Below are 23,058 nucleotides of genomic sequence, written 5' to 3' on the forward strand. Positions count from 1 at the left end.
TGTGTAAATAGATGTTTGTCCATACAATGTGAGAAATACAAGTAGACACTCAAACACACTTCTGAATTGTAGACATTTGGAATGCCTTATTTGGCCATTATTTATATAAACAAATTGGACCTATTCCCTTTCTGGCAGAGAGTTAGATGAGACTATAAATACCACTCTCTTACCAGTCCGCTAAATATGAACATGCAGACAGCAGCTTAGCTTAGAAAAAAAGACTGGAAACGGGGAAACAGCCTGACTCTGTTGGAAAGTAACAAAATCCACCTACCAGCAACTCTGAAGCTCATTAATTAACACATCACATGTCACTTATTTAAGTTTTTTTTAATTTGATGTACAAAAACACACATTTCTTTTTCTTATAGACATAGTGAGTGGTATCAATCTTCTCATCTAACTTTCCGCCATAATGCAAATAAGTGAATTTTCTTAAAATGTAGAAATATTCCTTTTAAGACCCAGTTAACCCAGTGTTTAACGTGGTTTACAGAGGTTTAAAATAACACGTTTAAACACAAATCAAAGCACAATCCAGCTTTTTAAATCAAACAACAAAAGCACTTTATGGAATTAAATCAAAAGTACAAGTGCAAAATCAGAGAGCTGTGATGTCTGATAGTGTTATTCCAGCATCCTTTGCCATGGCATAGAAATGGCCTTGTTTTTCAAGCAGATTGGTCGGAGAATCAAATTCCACTATTTTACCAGCACTGAGCACCATTACCCTGTGGAAGAGAAACACAGGCAGAAATGTTAACCCGCTGAGTAGTGTAAATGTCATTACTGGCCAGCAGAGGAGGGTTAGACAGAAGTGGATTTCCTGCTAAAATGAGAAGAAAATAATTGTATATATTTATTATATTTTAAGGATTTAAGTCAGATTTAGGTGTGAATGTTTTTCCATGTGTGTCAGCCCTGCAAAGGATTGCCAAGAATTTCTACTGCCTTTTTTCCAAGTGCATGCTAGGATAAGCTCCAATCCCTCTGTATTCCTGAAAAAGGAATAAGCAGGTACGATGGTGGATGGATGGATGGATGGATGGATGGATCGATGGATCGATTGGTGGGCCATTTTTTTCTAAATGTTTAACTCTGGTGACCTCCAGTGAAAGTAAAGGGGTAATGCATAATTGTTATTGTCAACTGACAGAACAAATGCACATACAGGGTTCCCCTCACAAGTTCAGTTCCAATCTGTTGCACAACCTGTTTACTAATGTGTTGCAGCAGTTTAAAATGTTAAACTATTGTCATTGCTTTATGCATGATTTTAAGATTTTAAATTTTAATTCTCAATTATGACAACATATAGTGGAAGGTCCTTGCTTGCAGAAACAGGAAAATATGTATTAATCTGCAGGTGGCATGAGGGAGATTACAAAGCTCTAAATGCATTGCTGTCCTATCTGCGTGTATTGCAGCCTGTTTGATATGTATGCACTTTTCCAGTGTATTTTATATAGATACCTACTTCTCAAATATGAAATTATGATGTAGAATATGTATTGAATACAATGAATAAATGCATCCTACTCCTACACCACCTCTCACCCCTACCCCTAGTCTTTGGTGCTGCTGGCACGTCTGTGTGAAGCCAATAGAGACTTTGAAGTATTGCAGAACTTTCATGTCTGACTCAGTATCTGTTTATAGATGTGCATAAAAGGGGCTGACTTGGATCTCACAGCTGTGGCCATCAGGCTTTTGACACAACAGAGGATGCTATAGGACCATTATGTAGTGTTATTGTAGTAAAACTATTTTCAAATGTTTGTGGGGAGTATCTCAATCCATGTGTGCATCACCAGATTTGAAACTGTGTAATATAACCAGATTTCTAACCAGATATTTGTAATATAAATTTCTAAATGCGTACTGAGATTTGTTAATGTGTACAGGAATCTGCTAATGTGTCAAATAATCCAATTTGTAAAAAAGAAATCTCCAAATCTGTATTTAGATTTGCAAGTGTATTAGGATTTGTAAATGTGTAGACAAATCTGTAATGCGTACATAAATCTTTAAATGTGTAGACAAAACTGTAAATGCGTATGCTACATAGATTGATATTGGTTGAAAAGTTAAAATATTTTGCTCCAAATGCTGGAAATACAGACAAGTCATCAGTTACAATTCAGCAAGCCTCTCAATTGGCTGACATTTTACACATGACTTTTGCTACACACGCTCTCCACACACATTTGCAAATAGTTTTACTACAATTATGGCCACACCTTGGCAACAAATACATTTGAATTTGGAGAAATTACCCAATGTAAAAATGTTGCATAACTAATGTGCCAAGGCTACTTGTGGATTCCACACCATGCTCAAAACAAGAGTGGAGGAAGGAACGAAATTTACCATTATCAGGAGCAAAACAAGTACAGAGACACTGTTAAGGGACAGTAACTCACCTGGAGCTGTCCATGATGCTGTGCAGGCGGTGAGCGATGGTAAGGACAGTGCAGTGTGAAAACTCGTTGCGGATGGTATTCTGAATCAGGTCGTCTGTCTCCAGGTCCACAGCTGCTGTGGCCTCATCCAGGATCAAGATGCGAGACTTCCTCAGCAGTGCTCGGGCCAGACACAGCAGCTGCCTCTGCCCAACACTGAGAAGAGAGTGAAAATATACTGGAAATGGACACTGATTCTTTATTTGAATTGATTTATACATTTCCTGTAATTACAGAAGCAATGCATATGAAGTACAGTAGAAAACAATTGAATGAATGTATGATATTTGCAAAGTATTTAGGATGAAATTGGCAGATTAACACATTATTAGATGTTTGCAGGTTACAAATCAATATTTACAGCAATTCTTCAACTCTGCAGCAGCTATGTTCTGTGCCATATTGTTCTGTGTTGACTGTATGTGTGTATTTTTATAACCCAACTGAAAGTAAACTGGTTCGCACTCAAAGCAGAACATTGTTTGCTGTATCTTCAATCATTTGTAATGTGGAAGAGTGAGTAACAATTATTTTCATGGCCCACCTGAGGTTCTCTCCCCCCTCTGCGACTTCATGTTGTAGTCCTTCCTGCAGCCCCGCTACGTAGTCCTTCAGATAGGAGAGGTCCAACACTTTCCATATCTCCTCATCGCTGAATTTGTTAAATGGGTCTAGGTTCATCCTCAAGGTCCCAGAGAACAACACAGGGTCCTGCGTCCACAGGGGAGGGTTGGACAGGTCAGTGTACCATTTAAAACAGACTGCTGTGTGTGGATTGGAGTTGTTGTTGTTGTTGTTGTGTATACCTGTGGTATGATTGTGAGCCTGTTTCTGAGGTCATGCAGGCCTATTGTGGAAACATCTACATCATCAATGAGGATTCGACCTTCAGCAGCTTCAATAATCCTAAACAGGCAGTTGGTCAGGCTTGATTTCCCAGCACCTGTGCGGCCCACTATACCAATCTGAATGCAAGGAGAGACAGCACATGGGGTAAAACTTAATGGCTCATGCATCTTTTCATATAGGTTTTATAAACTACAGTCACTGAATATCTGTTTCTGGAGGTGTGCTTTTATAATTTCACTGCAGCCTGTACTTAGTTTTTCGAAACTTTTAAACCAGCTGTCAAAACCCTGAATTGTGTTTAGTCATCTCTGTCATTGTTGCAGGGCTTCCATAACTCAGAGGCTATGTATTGTACCTTTCTGTGTTGTTTATCTGTGCATGCCTTTTGCTGCAGCCAGTGTGCATGCTGCAGATACAGTAACACCCTGAGATTCAAGATATATAAACAGAACAACCAGTGGAAAATAAGAGGTCAAAAATGCTGAAGAAAAAGAAAAGCAACAGAGACCAGACTAGAACAAACAAATAATGGATATTTCCTTGCAAAGATGAAAAGGCAGAAAATGAGAGGGGACTAAAAAGAAATTCAGATGTTGGTTTCATCATCCTAAAGAGGTCGTGACATATAACCTGCCTGTTTGAGTTTGTAGTCAGTGCTAAAACTGACTTTAAAGTCTCAAATTTGGTACTTTAAAAATTGATCAAGGGGTTAATCTAATCAGCAGTCCAATTAAGATTTGCACTTTGATAAATCCTACAAGCTAGCTATACATACATGCACACACTGGCGGGTATATAGACGCATACACACAGACCTTCTCGGTGCTTTTGATGTCACAGGTGATTCCATGCAGCACCAGGTCTAATCCAGGTCTGTAACGGACCTTGTAGTTGTCAAACTGTAGCCTTCCTTCCTCAGGCCACTTCTCTGGAGGGCGAATGGCTGTTATCCACTTAGCCTGTACAAACAAAGACACACAGCGTAGATGAGAAATGGTGTCCTGACCTAAGGTGTGAAAGCTCCTACTTGTTTTAGGAGATAATATGGACACAACAAATGATAAAGACACCACTTGGTTTGTGTGAATGAAGAGAAAAGCTCTCAATTCAACATACCTCATTCTCGAGTTTGGTGTATTCACTCACTCTCTCCACGGCAACGATATTGGTCTCCAGCTCAGATGTCATTCTCACCAGCCAGTTGAGGGTCTGGGTCACCTGCAAAGCCCCAAAAGGAGAGGGGAATGTCTTGTGTTGTTAGCATTATTAGTATTTGCGGATATTATTCTTCAACTTCTTGTTCTTCTAACCACAAAAAAAAAAAAGTGCTCTACTGCATGTCCTCCACAAACAATCCAGCTGGATTTGAAAAAAATGAGCAAAATCTTTTACTGTAAACAGTACTGTAAACAACAGCTGCAAATGTTCACTAAATAAATCTCCAATGTTTATAAAAAACAAAAGACAACATTTTAATCTCATGGTAGAAGTAGTGTGATCAATTTCAGAATTATATTATTGTAATATAATTATTATTATTACAGCTCCAAAACTGCATTTTTGACACTAGTTTGAAATCTACCCTTAAATGCACATATGGTATACCTGTGGTATCTATGGTTTCTCACTTTGCAGGTAGCTCAACAAGATCATGACTTGTCCTTGATGTCGTTGATTCATAAAAAAGATTATTGAATAAGCATGCTTACGCCTACTTAGGTATTGTGATGTGTGGAATAAAGACTTTAAATGATTTAATGTCCAATAAGTGTAATGATAACTTCCCTTCTATAATTCTTATTTGTCTTTTTCTTCTGCCCAGCCCCAACTCACAGCTGCGCAGCAGCAATGATTGTACCCTATAATCACCACCACAATCGTCATTATTGGCATTGGCATTTACATCATAATTTTCTGCAGTGTGTGTGATGAGAGTGGGAGTCACTGACATTAAGGGAGTAGGATATAGACAGGCCAACCAGGCCGCTGTCCAGAGAATCCCTGGAAATGACTGCAAACAGAGCTGAAAAAAACACCACCAGGTTTCCAAGGAACTCCAGACGGATGGCCAGCCATCTGCAGAGTGAACACACACACACACACACACACACACATACAAACACACACACAAACACGCACACACACACACACACACACACATATTGTTATCATCATCCACCGACACACTAAAAATCCCATTAGAAAGATGCTTGTATTTATTGATTAGTTGGAGTTACATTTCTGACCTGTTTGACACTATCCACGGGTAGACGCTCTTGAGGTTTTTATCAATAATTATTTCGTTGTGTTTAAGAAACCTTTCTTGATGGCCGTAGGCTCTTATCACTGACAGCCCCAACACTGTCTCACTGAAGTGTGAGTATATAGGAGAGCGAGACACTGAGTCCAGCCGACGCAGCTGCCTTGAAGTCGCTACATAGAAGCGCTGGGTGTAAAGAGTGGGCAAGAGAAATGTACAGAAAACAGCGGAAAGTTTAATTGGATTTTGTTCACAATGGAAACAAGCACTTCTCTCTTTTTATATCCACTGGTTGCAATACTTTGTTAGTTTTCTTCTTCAGTCTCTTTTCTGTGGGCATGTTATTTTTCCTTGTCCTACCTTGGTCAGCTTACCTGTACAAGGTAGTAGACCAGGGCCAGAGGAAGGATGAGGATGGTGAAAAAAGGAGTGGCCAGACAGATGACAAACAGTGTCCCTAACACGCCCAGAAGACACAGGAGCCAGGAGCGGAAGGACTGTGGAATGGCTTCGTCCACAGTGAAAATGTCCTTTAGAACCAGAGATGGCAAAGTTAGTCTTTATTAAAAGTGACTTATTATAGTGCTTTCAAGTGACCCAAAACTGATGAAAAACAATACAATCTCAATGGGTTCCTCTTATTTTCTTTACTTTTGTCCTTTAGAAACAGCGATGGCAAAGTTAGTCTTTATTAAAAGTGACTTATTATAGTACTTTCAAGTGACCCAAAGCTGATGAAAAACAATACAATCTCAATGGGTTTCTCTTATTTTCTTTACTTTTGTTCTTGTTTATCAGGAGCTGTGGAATCTCAATGCCAATAAAGGCTGCATGCCGAGGTGACAATTTGTTTGAGTAGTGAAATTGCTTTAACTCCACAGTCAAGCGGATTGTTTTAATACACAGTATCTTGGCAACCATCTAAGATGACTTCATGCAGACTCATTTTCAAGTTACCCTTTTAAATGACAATGTTAAGAATATATAGGTAGCAAAACCTCAGCCAGAACAAAAGAAAGCCAAAAAAAGAAGGAAGAAATTGGGGAAAGAAAATGACAAAAATATGTAAAGTTAAATGATAAATCCTACCTTTGCAAAGCGGTTGACCACCCTTCCAATGGGTGTGGTGTCAAAGAATACCATGGGAACTCGCAGTATGTTGTTAATCAGCTTTGAATGCAGGATACGTGATGCATTGACCGAAGCATTGGCCAGGAGCAGTGTACCGAGGAACACAAAGAGGCCTGTCATAAAAGAAGTTTGTAATATATATATAACTACATCTTTACACAGTGATATCTATTTGTCCACAGTTGCTAAAATAGAGCACCACATACAGTAGTTCATGTATCATATCCAATATTTAATTGGTGCTACTGCAGCTGATTAGCAAACAGTGGCTCCATCACCAAAATCCAAAAGATACTTAACACTGAGCAATCTGCTGAAGAGCTCTTCGACAACTACAGACAATTCTCAGTGTGGGGAGACGAGCTACAGTATATCATTAGATATTTCCTGTTTAGGGAGAGGGTGATAACTCCAATAAGTCTCCAGTGGAAAGGAGCAGTAAAAAGAAATGATTAACACCACACACATTTTGAGCAAACATAGTTGGTGTACTTCCACTTTGTGAAGATCTGTTCTCATCATTACAATGCTAGGGGACCAACCTTCAGACATTCACAGATCTCTGAGTATCGCACTCCAGTCATATTTGTATTCCCTCATCTGACAAGAGGATGAATAAAATCAAGCCAAATCTGCAGGCAAGCTTAAGGTCTTCCTATTCAGGAACTACGTAAACCTGTTGGACCTTAAATACAGCTGCTGATTCTTTATCCAGTCTTTTGCAATATTGTTATGTAATGTCCCCTGTAGTATGCTGTCTTACAATGTAAACCCCCTTTGTACTATGTACAATGTACTATAATAAGGGAACTTCTAGTGTTTAGTGCTATAATCTATTTTCTCCTGTTCACGATTTAAATTAATATAAAATGAATTCCTCTCAATAAGCCACCCAGGTGGTGTTCACCTTGTCTCTGAGGAAAATTTGATTTGTGTAAATGGAACTGGTAAAAACTTAGCAATAACAAAGGAGATACATGAAAACGTTAAAAGACAAATATAGTGGCTAAGCAAATGTTTGTCTTCTTTCAAGGTGACTAGATTAAAAGGAATAGTTCAACAATTTGGGAAATACGCTTATTCCCTTTCTTGCTGAAAATTCAATGAGGAAATTGATACCACTCTCAATGTCTGTGTGCAGCTGGAGTCAGGAGGCGTTTAACAGTTAGCCTGGCTCTGTCCAAAGTTAATAAATATGCCTATCAGCACCTCCGTAGCTCACCAATAAACACGTTTTATCTTGTTTGTTTAATTTGTGCACAAACAGAAATGTAAAACGACAAGTAGTGGTTTTAGTTAAGATTACTGTTTAGTAATAACAGTTATGTGCAGTAAAAAACATTTTTAGATAGCTTAACTATATCCAACTTAGTGCTTTAGAGTACGGAATTGCAAACAACAAAACAAAACAAATGGAGTGTTTGTCTGTTGTTTAAGGTAATTAAACCCAAATGTAATGTTACATCCCTCATACTGTTATACATATATATATATACTGTATACAACTGTTTTGATGCTCACAGGTCGAAAACATTTCCCATCTCTACCATATGTTAGACGAAAAACTCAATATGCAGGGTACATATTAAATATTGTAAAACTACTGGATCTGGAGAGTTTTACTGTGCCTTAGAGAAATACAATTCATTTTAGCTTTGAAGCTAACTGACATGAATTTGAAAATATTTGCAAAATAAAAGAAACAACTGTAATGAGTTGAACTGTTCAGTTACCCTGAGCTACTCCGAGAGCTCCAAACACCCCCACCCTGGTGTCCCTCTTCCAGTTAGGGTATGTCATGTTGTAGTAATCCACTGCATCATTGGTCCAGTCACTCAGCCACAGGTTCTGACCGATAAAAGCAATGTTCTGGGTGAAGTATACCAGGAAGACCATGACTGTATATCCCCAGCCCATGGCACGCAGGTACTGGATGTACATCGAGAACTTGACCTGGATATAAGAGAGAAAAAAGGCTCAGAAAAATTATTATTATTCATAACTTACTGTATAAACTTGTCATTTGTGCTATTGGAAAAGGTATATAAACAGACCAATAACTTAGATTACCTGTCCTGTTTCCATAGTTTCCTTCTCTATTAGCCTCTGACCTTTCTTTAATTCACTGACATGTTCTGGTTTTCTTATAGAGTCATTTCTTCTTAGTCTGACACTAGAAAAAAAGGACAGAAAAGACCACATGAACAAACAGGATGAAAAGATACTTAGTGAAAGATTCAAATATTGTTCTTGTATGTTATGCATGAAAACAAGAAATACTATATGAGGACATTTGATCTTATTATAGTGGTGACTCATATGCCCTATGAGAAGCCCACTGCCCCCACATTAATCCTCTCAGTCACAAACATGCACACAAACAAGCTGTTTCTCTATTTTGTCGGCGACCACTTCACTGTGTTCTAACCTGCCATTGCGCTGGCTGCGGCGGATACTGTTTTCTCTCTTTAGTGTACTAGAAACTGTATCCTCCAAAGGAGAGTCGGGTTGAGGGTCCTCTCTTTCAGGTATGAGCTCCACGTCTCCAGTGTCATGACAACGATCTGAATAGCAAAAATGGTATCTTACAAATATGTAGCTGTATATAGCTCATAATCACATAGTAACTCATAGTAACTCATTTGGTGGTGCCACAAAAGTGCAGCTTACCAAAAGGCGACAAGAAAAAGAATGTAATTACCTGACTCCGAATGGGTCCGATTTCTTTGCTCTTTGGCATATGTGTCTAGAAATTCAGAAAAAGCTCCTCTGCTGGCACGAAGGCTTTTGTAGGATCCAACCTCAGAAACCACTCCATCAACCAAGACCACTATTTCATCTACGTATGGCAGGAAGCTCACTCCATGAGTCACCAGAATACGAGTCTGTACAGACAAAGACACACTTGGTCTCAGCTGTCAAATTATAATTCAAAAATATAGGGTATATGAAATGACTGTAAATCCACTATTACATTTAGTGATACCTAGTTTTGGTTAAAAAAATATTCATTGTTCTCTTAATACTGATTAATGCACTATGTACGCTCAGCACAAACCTTGTCTTTGAGTAGTCCATTTGGTCCAATCACTTTATCAAAGAGATGTTTTCCTACGTGAGAGTCCACAGCAGACAAGGGGTCATCTAATAGATAAATATCAGACTGACTGTAAACTGCCCGGGCCAAGCTTACACGTTGCTTCTGACCCCCTGAGAGGTTAATGCCCTGAAGACAGAGGATGAGAGGAGAGGAGAGGAGAGGAGAGGAGAGGAGAGGAGAGGAGAGGAGAGGAGAGGAGAGGAGAGGAGAGGAGAGGAGAGGAGAGGAGAGGAGAGGAGAGGAGAGGAGAGGAGAGGCACAAAACAGATTTAGGTTTATAAACTCATACAGTACTTTGGACAGTACGTGTCATCTATGGCAGTGTTTCCCCCTATAATTGTACAGGCCTGGCAGGCCAACGGGAACCCCCACCAGGTTTTTCATGCCCCAAAAAAAGGTGCATTGTTTCCCCTATATTCATTCTGTGTCGCGCACTGCCGTAAACAGCAGCGACACCCTGCCACGAGTAAATAAACGAGGCTGTCTGTGGTTACTTCATGTCTGCTAAAGTCAGTTAAACAGGTGACGCCAGGATAAAGCAGTCAACCTACAGGATGTAATGTTGCCTAGCAGCTGATAAGCCTAAGATGATGAATCTTCAGTACCGGAACTACAATTCTATGAAAAAAATAATCCAACCCTAAAAAAATAATAAAACCACTTGTCTTTGAAAATAAGGGGCATTACTTGCCTCTGGTATTGTGTGCTTTGTGATCAACTGAGACAAATGTTCAATTACGATTGTGTTTGTGTTCTAATTGAACATCGAGAATGTATATGTATAACACAGGGTGAGCCATATACAGGAACAAAACTTCCATCATATTTAAATTCTCAAATCCTTGAATCTTACTTTCTCTCCAATCTCAGTGAGGTCACCCCCAGGCAGCAGTTCCAGGTCAGGGGCCAGGGCGCAGGCCTGTATCACCTCCTGGAACCTCCTTTCTTCATGGGAAGAGCCAAACAGAATGTTATCCCTCAGAGTGGCATTTTGAATCCAGGCTTGCTGTGGCACAAAGGCAAGGGAACCCTGGACAGGAAGACATAAAGGCGTGTCAGGCACAGAAGCCCTTCTTACTACACTGTTGACCAGCACCCTGGAATGGTTTTCATTCTAACCAAACACTACACCGGTTACATGGTGGCACAGTGGCGGCACACAGCAAGTAGACAGCTGAGTACCAAGTTCATTCCCCGTACTGGGCAGACCCTTTCCAGGCATGGCCTTTCTGAGTGGGGTTTGTGTGTTCTCTTATTATTATTGAGAGGGCAAATAAAATCAACACACCTTTTATAGAAAAGGTTAGAAAGCCTTAGTTCCCTGCATTGTTCAACTATTTGAAGAACTCACATTGCTACAGCAATATTAGTTTTTAAAAAAGTTATTCCCTGTTCAATATGGATCATCCTGTTCTTGGAGCCAAACAGCACCTTTGTACTTTAGATGTCCATACTGTATAAAGCAGTTTGGTGCACTTAAAGGAACACGGCGACTTATTGGGACTAAGATTTGATGATGAGACAGAGCAATCACTTTTTGTGTTCTGATGTGATTATTACCGCAGTGAAAACCAAAATCTTCATACGCTATTTTTGTACGGATGATGACAAACACACTATTATTGTTAGACAGATATAAAGACAGAAATAAGGTGTCACCTGAATGTTGATGAAGCCGTTGGTGTTGTACATCTCTCCCAGGAGGGCTGACATGAGAGAGGACTTTCCTGAGCCCACAGCTCCCACTACTGCTACCAACCGACCTGGGTTAATATCCAGGGACACACTGGCAAACACACACAGAATAAATATGTTCAACATTGTTAAATACTATAGGGACAAATACAATGTTATGCAGCCATATAGCGTAATATCCAAATGTGTAATTTTGTGTTTGACTCAACAAACATACTTTTTCAGCAGAGGCTCAGCTTCTCTTTCCCAAGCAAAGGAACCATCACATATGCTAACAGCAGTGTCTATCAGATGAACACAGATGCACAAATTAAATGAAAACAGATGGACAGAGTAGATATACTGTACATGTACCAAAAACTGTACTGCTCAGAGGAGGAACAGGTGCAAATGCTGATGTAAACGTACTGAAACTGGGGTCATGGCGCACAATGTCACTTTCAATGTCGTCACCTCCCAGAAACTTCTCCAGACGCTTCTTGGACACTGCTGTCTGAAGTGCCAAAGAACAAGTTAGTGGGCTTTTAGGTTTGGTATGTACCGGTATGTACCATGTGTTGTTGTTTTCCCCTTACTTGTACAATGGCAGCGATGAGCATGGGCAGCATGGCCAGGGGAAATCGGAGGATGTTAAAAAGAGAGATGGAAGTGAAAGCTTTCTCAGCAGTCAATACATTGCTTGGGCTCACCCCTACAAACACTGCAAATGAGGCCAGAGAAACCTGCGAAACAAACCGTGTGAGAAAAAAAAGATTTGCAAAACCATCCTTGACCTGCCGCTTCTCGTCTAATGGGACTCACCAGAGCCGGAGCACAGCTGAAGATGAAGGTGGAGACAGACGATAAGTAGGCAAACTTCCTCATGACCTTAAGTTCTTGCCCCCTAATGCCTTCCACCTGCGCCTGGAAGGATGGCTCCCATGCATACAGCTTCAGAATCTGGTGGGAGATGAAAGCAGAGAGCGGGACGAGGGAGAAGAAGGCATTGTGAAGGACAAAGAAAAGGAAGGGTGGTGGAACAGAGGGTTAGCATTCATACCTTATGAAGTCAATGTCAATAAACCACAAGTGGTGGATGCAGTATAATAGAAAGCACTGCTGTCTAACATTTCAGCTTTTTCCTGAAGCATAAAATCCTTTCATGTATGGAAGGCCTCACTTGGAGTCCCCCACCTCCACCAATCCGCCTGAACTTTAATTGTTTCACGAAACAGAAAGAAGAGGTGAGGTTGTTACGGGGCCATTAACTCACTTTGATCCCATTGAGTATTTCATTCATGACTTTCAGTCTCTTGTCCTTGAACTTCATGTTCTCTATCTGAAAAGAAAAATAAATGAAAATCAGCAAGAAAATGTAGCTCATGTACTAATAATAATAATAATGCAGCCTGGTAATTTGTAGCGTTACATAGCATTATACAAAGCTGCCTTGCATTTTTCTGAAAACATCTTTGACATGTAATTATAAAGCATGGGTATTCTTCTGCCACCCAAGAAAACAATGTATCTATGTGGTGTGCCCATTTGATGACTGCTTTAAATTATCCTATCGAAGTTGGTTTAGCACTTGTGCTGTGTGCTTGCTAAAAAGGCGAAAGTCATAGCTTTTGTTAAAGACAAACTAAGTTTCTTGAATAGTGATTATGTGGTTGTTTGGCTGAAAGTAGAGATTAGAGTTGCAGCCCACAAAATTGGTTGTTCTTTTAATTTTTTCATTTAGAACTTTCAAAACGTCGATTTAATATTGATTTTGCTCTTGCGCAGGCAGGGAATAAAGATTGCTACATTTTCTCTGTTACTCTATTGAAAGCTATGGTAGGCCCTTTATTTTTGGCGTCGTTGGTCAAAAATTCTATAATAATCCTTCAGCATATTGTAATAAAAGTGGTCTGAGAGAAAATGGCTGCTGCACATCCTCTTGGCTCTGTTTTCAGGGATTTCGAAAATCCAGACGTGATAGGAGACTTTGGCCAATCGCAGGTCATATCAGAAATAGTGAGCATTCCTATTGGCTGCATTGCACATGCAAACAGAGAGGGGAGAGGGAGAGCTGCCGGTAGAGGATTCTACTTAAAATTCTGGCGTTTCTTTGCATTTAGTCTTGCATTGCCAGACCTATCTCCACAGCGCTGTGGAATAAGATCTGGCTACACATTCTTGGACAGGAGATAGGGTTGTTTGTAGATGTGTCACGATTCGATTTGTCTTTCGATTTTAAGGTCACAATTCAATTTAAAAAAAAAAAAAATCTTTTCAGCAGTGACAGGAAAACAACAAGAGCCACTTTATCATGGAAATGTACTTCTGTGATCCAGACTACTTTGCATTCTATCCACTCTAGCCTTAACTAATCAGTATAATAAAGAGTCATGAGCTGAAGAAGCTTCACTCTAATGCTGTTTAAATAAAGCAAAGCATTTCAGCACAGCAAGTCCACTGGAATCATGGGAACTGTATACCGTAATATAAGAGCTCATAGTACAGGGCCAAGTAAAAAATGTTACCTGGAATGAATTTTAACAAAGACTAAAATATGCAATGAAGAACAGTTGCAGGTTTACACAAAGCAACCTGAAGCCCTGTGGCCCAAACAAACTTATCACAAATGTTAAAATGTATGTTAATAACAATCCTTTTTTGTGTGTGTTTGCACTTTGTTGAACCAGGGGATTACTAAGATATCAGCCCTTAACCGTTGTATAAAAATAAATCCTGGTGTATTGTGTTACTTTTTAGTGCACCATATTTCTAATGTCATTGTTGTTACCATTTAATATTATTTGTTACTCATGTTTTAAAGACACAATAAGTATTTCAGGCTATATTTTAAATTTTAAACAAAAATTCAATCTATTATTGTTGGTATATACAGTGCACTGTTCTAAAGGGGTAAAATTATCCTGTATGTGTGCATTTCGGTTGACCTGGAATTTTCTGGCCTTGGTGGCTAGCAGTCCATTGATCGGCACCATCAGCACCATGACTGCCAGTCCTGCCAACACAGAAGGTCCTAACTCAATCCACAGGAAAACAATGGACAGCATGATCTGAAGAGGGCAGGACCACAGCAGGTGGATGAAGTTGGTCACATCGTTGAAGCGCTGGGCGTCTGCTGACATCAGGTTCACGGTTTCGCCAACTGTAGACTCTTTACGAGTGTCATTAGACACCTTCAGTGCCTTGGAGAGAGGGAGTATGTATGATGTTGTTAATGAACACAGCAGCAGGAGGCTCTTAGACGCACAAAACAATTTAAAACAGGGTACATTAATAATAGAAACTATCTATTTACGAAATTTTGGCTAGCTCAGGAATTTGCTATGGTAGGATACAAGGTATGGAGTTCACACAGAGAATAATTTATTTTCATCATTTCATTGACCAGTAGGTGGTCATTACATGTATTGATGAAAGTGATTGAAAGTGAATGTCTCTTGGATGATGTTGAAAACTACATGTGGTAATTTCTTATGATGCTGATATGATGTGGCATGGCAATTAATTTCCTTTTTGTAACTGTATCAAGGAGTCTGAAGTAAATGTCATCGTACTTTCACTTGTGTTGTTACCTTTTTGTACACAGCAGCTACGATGGCGGTGCGAACCTTCATCCCCAGCACAAAGCAACGCTGGAAGTACTGCTGCAGGAACAGAGACTGCAGAATGGCCACCACTAGCAGCAGCACTGCATACACATACCCTTCCCAAACAAACCTGGATTTGTCCTGAGTGAAAGAGATCATCAATCTAAAATGGTAAAAAAGTTTAGTTAATGGGGCAGCTCAACACATGCTACGGTGATATTTCAAGCATCTAGTGGCAGTTTTCAATCATGTAACGTTATAATTTCCTTAATTTTGAATCCTTTACTTTATCCCTCACCATTTGCCCTCCCATGTCAGACCCTAGTGTTATCCGTAGTGTAATGCTTAATCTGTGGAGAACAGACTTTAAAGTGCTCATATTATGCTAATTTTCAGGTTCATAATTGTATTTAGAGGTTATATCAGAATAGATTTACATGGTTTAATTTTCAAAAAACAATATTTTTATTGTACTGCACATTGCTGCAGCTCTTCTTTTCACCCTGTGTGTTGAGCTCTCTGTTTTAGCTTCTGTTCCATCTTTGTTGGGAGTCACACATGCGCAGTACCTAGGTAAGGACTACTAGCTAGTCAGAAGCATGTATGTATGAGTGTGAGGCCGTGCCACGCTAGTAGCTAGGCGAGCATTATAACGTGTTACAAAGTGACGCACGTTCATCCCGGAAGTAAAGGCTGAACTACAACAGAGCTGTTTGGAGCAGTTTATGAACAGTGTTTTCTGTTGGAGACCCTTTGGGGTGGACTTTGGGCTTTTTCACTTTGTGCGTGCACAAAAATATATATAACACAATAAAGGAAAGGAAAAAGCCAAAAAGCATAATATGAGCACTTTAAATAATTTAATTCAATCGTGTACTCCATAATTCTTAAATCTTATACTAAGTTTCCTATATAGCCTTCTTCGTTTTAAAGTTCAACCATCTGTGTAGAATAGAGAGTTTATTGACCCAGAGTTAATAATTGCTGACAGAGTTAACAGCAGTAAACAGTAACAGTATAACTCTGTTGTGACCAAGAAGATTAAGGATTTGTGTTCTGTCTATGTTGTTTAGGGAGGAATGAAATCATTTCAAATCCCAATCAATAAATAGCTGCTTAGCTGCTTACAAGAAAACTGCAGGAAATCAGGGAACATATCTCTGTGCCTGAGAGACAGTTTCATTAAAAACCTGACTCACTTTAGGAGTTGTGGACTGGCAAAAGCCAGAAGGTCCTGCAAAAGTTTGAAGAAGGCAGATTCAATCAGAATCCATTTAAAGGTCTTGTAAATGGTGTAAATCAGCCATGAATTGGGATGTTCATTTTTCTCCTTCTTTTTGTCCTTTTTCTTCTTCTTCTTTTCATCTTCTTTATTTCCCTTTTCCTCCTAAAGAAAGATATAATTTGAACATTGACAGAGAATCAATGACAGACAGTACTAAAATAAAATCCATTTTGAGTGCAAAAGAATGTACTGCAAGGGTGTTAAGTGTTTCTCTCTGCACACTCTTACCATCAGCACATCATGACTGACACCTTTCGCCAGACTGTTGGAGAGGCCATTTTGAAAGGCCTCTTCCTGGGCTTTGTCTCTGTTCTCATCCCGTTTTTTCTTCAACTTTTTTTGGAGCCGTACCCGAGCCGCACCCAACTCCGACTGCATGAAATACTGAAATCGCTGGTTGATGTCAGCAGTGCTGTCTGCCTCACTCAGCTCCCACATGTCCTCCTGAACAAGGGGCTGCTTGTACCCCTTCACCACCATACTGAAGAAACAAGGAGAAGTTGGACGTTTAGGTGTACATATGTGGGAGTTTGCTTGGATTCTTACCGCAGCAACTTTTAATTTACCTGTTAAACCAGTTGAAGGTGATTCTGCTCAGAAATGCTGCACCTGTCTCGGGATTCTGTGGTAAAAAAACATTAAAAGCACATAGATGGATTACATTCACAGCTAAAAAAAACAACAACAAATAAATGGCTCAATCTGGGTGCATTGGTACCTTTTTTACAAGCTCCTCGGCTTCTGGAGGGACATCAGCCACAGCAGAGAGAATAAGTGCAATAAATTCCAAACCAAAGGAAATGTAGAAAAGGCAGAAACGAGGGATATCACTGATTTCTCCCTGTTGGTCAGAAATTTGTGTATCAAAGATGTTTAAGAGTGAAGGGGGTGCAACAGTGAATGGTGCATTACTGATGAATACAGAGAGCTGAAATACATCAAATCAATCAAGTGATTGCCTTCTGCCTGATTAATGACTGATGCCCGTTTTAAGTTTTAGCCCAATGCCTTGCTCCCAACTTGATCTATTGTCTCTGCTCATACCAGTCTGAGTGCTTTTCGTAGGAGGCTCTGAAAAGGGAAGACATCGCACAGAACAAGGAGCAACCAGAAGATAAAGAGAGTAGCCGAGTCTACTGATCCTTTCCTCCGCCTCAGTCCTTCTTGGCACAACAGCAGAAGGATCTGACAAAGAAGACATAAAAAACACATCATCTTTCCAATCCTAAACACCAATGCAAATAAATCAATACAAAACCTGTTATATTTACCCATGTGACTGCATACAGGACGGGGTTTGCGTAGTATACACCAGGATTTTTTTCTGTTGAAGGTGGGTGGTTGCTTGGACCATAATCCTCTCCTAACGTGACTGCCAGGGCTGCTATGGCCATAAGGAACAACAGAGACACCACAATCTGAGGGGAGAGAAGACAGACAAAACTGGCAGATAAATTGAATGAATTACTATGTAAAAAAAATCAGAAAAACCATACCAGCGACAAGCGAGTATTGCTATATAACCAAAAAACAAAACATGCCTGGAGGAGATCCCATATTATACTAATTTTCAGGTTCATACTTGTATTTGTATGAAATTCTACTAGAACATGTTCGCATGCTTTAATGTTCAACTTTTTTTTTTTTTCATACTGTCTATGTGAATATACCTGTATTCACCCTCTGTCTGAAATAGGGAGTTTTAGCGCCTATCTTTTTAAGCCCAGTCTGCACTGCTTGGTCAGCATTTCCGAGTCTACCACATCTGTGCTCTTGGAGTCTCTGCATCGTCATTGCAGCAGGGGAATGACTGTAACGGCACTGTAGCAGCACTTTTTACCTATATATAGTAGAGTTGTGACATCACATCCGTACAGAAGTCCTGACGGCTCGTTTAAACGAACACGCCGAATTATGGGACTTTAACTTATTCACCGTATCCCCCAGAGTTAGATAAGACCATACATACCCTTCTCATCTCTGTGCGTGTCGTAACTCTGTCTGACGCACCCACCGCTAGCCTGGTTTAGCACAGACCCTGGAGGTCACCGGCTCCAACTAGCCTACTGCTCCCAATAAGTGACAAAATATTGCCAACATTTACCTATTTACATGTTGTGATTTGTATAGTCACAGCGTGTACAAATAACAAGGTCACATGAGACACAGAACATCTTCTAACCGTATACAAACAGGGAACTATATTCTCAGAAGGCGAAGCACTGCTACTTGGGCGGAGTGATTAGCACAACACCTGAAAAGCACCATTGTTACTCTCTGCTCCTCACCACGGCGCTTCTTGTGTGCTGCGAGCAAATCAATCTGCCCAAGTAGCAGAAGTAGCAGTGCTTTGCCTTCTGAGAATATAGTTCCCAGTTTGCATACAGTGTTATTTTGTCACTTATTGGGAGCAGTAGGCTAGATGGAGCCGGTTACCTCCAGGATCTGTGCTAAGCAAGGCTAGTGGTGGGTGCGCCAGACAGAGTTACGACACGCACGGAGATGAGAAGGGTATGTATGGACTTATCTAACTCTGGGGGATACGGTGAATAAGCTAAAGTCCCAATAAGTCGCCGTGTTCCTTTAAAGGCACCGTTTCTGAATAGGGGCTATGTGCATTTCTCTGTTGATTGAGCGTTATGATACTTTCAAAGTATTTATACAGCACCTTGACCTTTTTATTATAAAAAAAGACATGGAAATCTCACTTTTTACAATATGGGAACTTTAAATAAAAAATTCCAAATACCCTACTGAGAAAGGAAGTGTCTCTTTGACCCCTTGGACCAAGATTTCTTAATCCTGGGGTACTTTAAAAATAATCATTACATTATGACTGGAACACTGTTTCTTTCTTTGTACATTACCTGTTTGCAGAGGTAGAGCTTGGACAGGTGTTTTGTGTTCACTTGTGACCTCTTGCAGAGAACCAGCAGGTGTTGCGGGGCACAGAGCCACAGGAACCCCAGGGGGATCCAGACCAGCACCGTCTGCTCTACACATACTGGGAGGTCTGGGTCTTCTCTATTCAGATATGAAGCATTCTGAGGTGCACACACAAACACACATACAGTACATCACACATATATGACTCATCACTGAATGCCAGAGCCCTCCTAATCTCAGAGAAAGGCAAACACAAACACCCTCCCATCCGTGTACCCCTGGAGCTCACTACAACGCAGTGACACCCAACACCTCCCTGATTAGAAATATAATCAAGCAGTGATTCATATTTGATTAAACCCTAAGTCCCTGCTTATAGCTGTAGCAGCATGTGCACTCTGCACTTCTGGACAAGAGAGCTAAATATGGAGAGATGGGTGCTAATGTACTGGCAGAAATATGGAGTGAAAGGACCTGAACACTGAGAGGTTTAATGTATTTATGAACAAAAGACCCCGAGACAATACAGAAAGTGTGGTGTGTAAAAGCTGTTTTAAATCATTATCATTTTTAATAGCAATCAAAGCACTTTTGCCATATGCTGTACGGGCAACCTGTTATAACGAGAATCCTACTTTTCTGGACGCCATGTGTTTATTAGGGTAAAGGTATTTTACCCTGTGCAATAATTATGTGGGTGCTTTATCAGATAAATGGATTATTACATACATTTCCCCATGATTGAAATAAACTTTGTCAGGCTAGAACAAATATACCTATTATTGATTAAATGTTTAGTCTATAAAATGTCAAAACACTTCCCAGAGCCCAAGGTAATGTCTTCAAATGTCTTTTTTTCTGACAAAAACTCCAAACCCAAAGATATTCAGTCTAAGATGATGTAAGAAGTGCAGCAAATCCTCCTATCTGAGAAGCTGAAACCAGAGTGTGTAGAACTTTCCCCAACTTTTCAAGTGCTTTTTGTTATTTATTTTTTTTACAATTATCAGAGTTATAGCAAGAATGTGCTGCATTTGACGGACATGCTGAGTCATGTCCTACTTAATTGGCCAGTCACATGTTCACTGAGCTCACTGTGTACAGGGTTGAAAACCCATAAAATGGTTTCAGATGAAAGTAACTATTCTCTCATCACATTGTGTGAACTTAACATGTTTGTTTTTTTCACATACTGAAGAGATTGACACAATAACATGAGCACTTGTATAACATAACAATCATATTTATCAGTCCTGCAATATTACAAACTTTATGAATAAGAAGCATAGTGCTCTAGCATAGTAAACACAAAATGAACATAAACTTTAAACTTTAAAAGAATATGTCAACATACTATCTGACAGGAAAAAAGAAAGTTTGTACTTAGCACAGAGATATTGTGTTATATTAAAGTATACAGGTGTTATTGTGTCCATCCTCTGTAATAAAAAATATAAAACAAACAGAAAAAACTTTAAACTTTAAAAGAATGTCAACATATCTGACAGGAAAAAAAGAAAGTTTGTACTTATCACAGAGATATTGTATTATATTAAAGTAGGTGTTATTGTGTCCATCCTCTGTAATGCTCTAGTTACATTTAAGTGGATTTGCTGTATACGTCATTGATCATATGTGTTTGCATCAAACCTTTTACAAGTTATTGAGTATTTTTCATATAAAGTGTCAACTTGAGGCCACACTGAAGCCTTTTTTCCCAACCCCCACTCTAGTGTCTCCCTTCAGCTACATTAACCCTAGCTGTTGAACTCACCCAGAAGATGGACCCGCAGTATTCCTCCAAAGCTGCAGCACACATGGTCCACACTGAGGGCTTCAGTCACCTTCAGATGACTAGGCAACCAGACGCCTCTCGCCTTCTGCTGCAGAGCTTTACTTTTATGCTCTTTTTCCCCCCTCGTCCACCCACTCTCCAGAGACAATTGCAGGACGTGACTCTGAGGGACTTTGAGCCATGAGGCTTTTAAGCAGAAATCAAACTTTGCAGCCTCCTTGTGCCTAGACAAGGCAAAGTATGCCACAGATGTGCTGGATTTATGTAAATAACAGACAGGTTAATGTTTAACTGTGTGTCTTGATTTCTTTCTTTTTAGGCAGATCTTAGGCCGTCCTCTAGCAGTCCTCTGTAAGTCGTTTGATGTCTACAAGAAGCACACACATACAGTCCTCTTGATGGGTGAATGAAAAAATATCAACAGCTGTAGTAAAAGTCATTCAGAGAGCCCTGCCTTGCACCAGCCCACAGACGGTCAACACGCAATGTGTCTAAAGTACAATTCAGGTAGATGGCTGCATAACAGAAAAAAGGGAGAGACAGAGGGACTTGCATAAATATTCCTGTGTTGCTTTCCCTCCTGTTAAGGGGACGGCCCACCAAAATTGGGAATGTGTTTAGGAAAGGGGAGGGAGTGGGCTTAGACTCCTTTTCCTGTTATGTTTTACTTCTACTCTGCATGCCTTCAATTTTTCTGGACAGACACCCATTTTCAAGTCACATCAGATAAGTTTTAGGCAATCATGCATTCAAACAGCTACAGTACAGTACATGACCGAAAAGAAAATTGTTGTGCTACTGTGCAAAAGCGCTGGGGTTTCTCTATGTGCCATGCTGACGTTGGGCTATTTTTCTTCAAAAGACCACTACAGAGGTAAATTGCTACCAGACACCAGTTCAACACAAACCACAGAAACAAAGAGGATTGCTGTTGGACTGGATGTGTCTGTGTCATGAGTCTGTCTGCGTGAAAAGAGGAAGATGAACACACATCACAGAAATTAGATGAAAATGAATCAACAGTTGTTTTGTTGAAGTTATGATCAATGTATTTGTGTCATCCAGCCTCATAAATCAAGATCTAAAAAACGTCCCATCTTTTCAGCTTTATGCTTTCAATTTCTAACAAACAACTATAACAAAAACAAAACTGATAAATAACTTGGATAAAAAAGAAAAGGGCTGACATTGTGAATAAAGGTACTTAAATGGCAATAGAGTGAAATGAATAGGTCAGCATGACACAGTCAGACTTGTGGTGTAGTAAAGTATTTAATTTACATTGCTGCAAATACAACCTTTGTTAGTGTGAAAGAATATGTGATGATATTAAAATAGATTACTCTGACTGTGTGATGGGTTAATAATTATGTTTGATAACATGATCGTAATCTGGCTGACTCATTGTGTGTACAACCCCCAAGGACAGCTATGTGACACGTGATGACAACTACAGTACATAATCAAAGAGCATGGTCACTTAAATTTGAATTTACAACTATGCTATCCATGACTTTCTATAAAAATTAGCCCTCTTGTCAGTAATAGAATAGTAATAGTAAAGTGTGGTTACTTTATTAACAGGGTCTTCAGCTAAAGCTAGGAGAAGTTATGTTGAGGGGGGAAGGCAAACACGGAACACCGCTTCGACAGGGGGGTAGGGCAAAGGGTAGTTAGGGTGGAAACATTTTGTATTTTACAAGATGACAAAAATAAATATTTCTTAAAGATAAAATGCTTGGTCATTTAAACAAGTAGTAGATCAACAAAAAAGAAATTGACTGGCAACAATTGTAAATAACTGGTTAACTGATTATAATTTTTTAACTGGTTTCAGTTTCACAAATGTAATATTTGCCCATTTTCTAATGATAGAAACTAAATATCTTTAGACTGTTGGCCTAAGCAAACAAGCAATTTGGATATGCCACCTTAGGCTCTGAGAATTGGAAACCTTTCTTTTTTTTTTTACTAATTTCAGACATTTTTATAGACTGAATGATTAATG

General features: G+C 39.7%; 1 protein-coding gene across 1 annotated transcript; it reads right to left on the reverse strand.

Moving 5' to 3' along the window:
* Positions 1-371: 371 nt before the first annotated feature.
* Positions 372-21,074, reverse strand: abcc2 (ATP-binding cassette, sub-family C (CFTR/MRP), member 2). Its single transcript, XM_039783215.1, has 32 exons — positions 21,030-21,074; positions 19,237-19,413; positions 17,641-17,787; positions 17,414-17,554; positions 17,088-17,210; positions 16,936-16,991; positions 16,598-16,850; positions 16,284-16,471; positions 15,070-15,247; positions 14,425-14,679; positions 12,753-12,818; positions 12,302-12,439; positions 12,076-12,222; positions 11,909-11,993; positions 11,718-11,784; positions 11,465-11,591; positions 10,659-10,835; positions 9,764-9,931; positions 9,407-9,590; positions 9,134-9,269; positions 8,776-8,878; positions 8,439-8,658; positions 6,664-6,818; positions 5,949-6,104; positions 5,561-5,760; positions 5,264-5,390; positions 4,431-4,532; positions 4,130-4,273; positions 3,272-3,430; positions 3,010-3,176; positions 2,427-2,621; positions 372-734 (listed from the first exon to the last, which is right to left on the reverse strand). The coding sequence occupies exons 1-32, from the start codon at positions 21,072-21,074 to the stop codon at positions 605-607; spliced, it is 4,716 nt and encodes a 1,571-aa protein (XP_039639149.1). The 3' UTR covers positions 372-604.
* Between the last annotated feature and the right edge of the window lie 1,984 nt (positions 21,075-23,058).

This window comes from Perca fluviatilis, chromosome 19, assembly GCF_010015445.1.
Source record: "Perca fluviatilis chromosome 19, GENO_Pfluv_1.0, whole genome shotgun sequence".
Taxonomy (NCBI): Eukaryota; Metazoa; Chordata; class Actinopteri; order Perciformes; family Percidae; genus Perca; species Perca fluviatilis.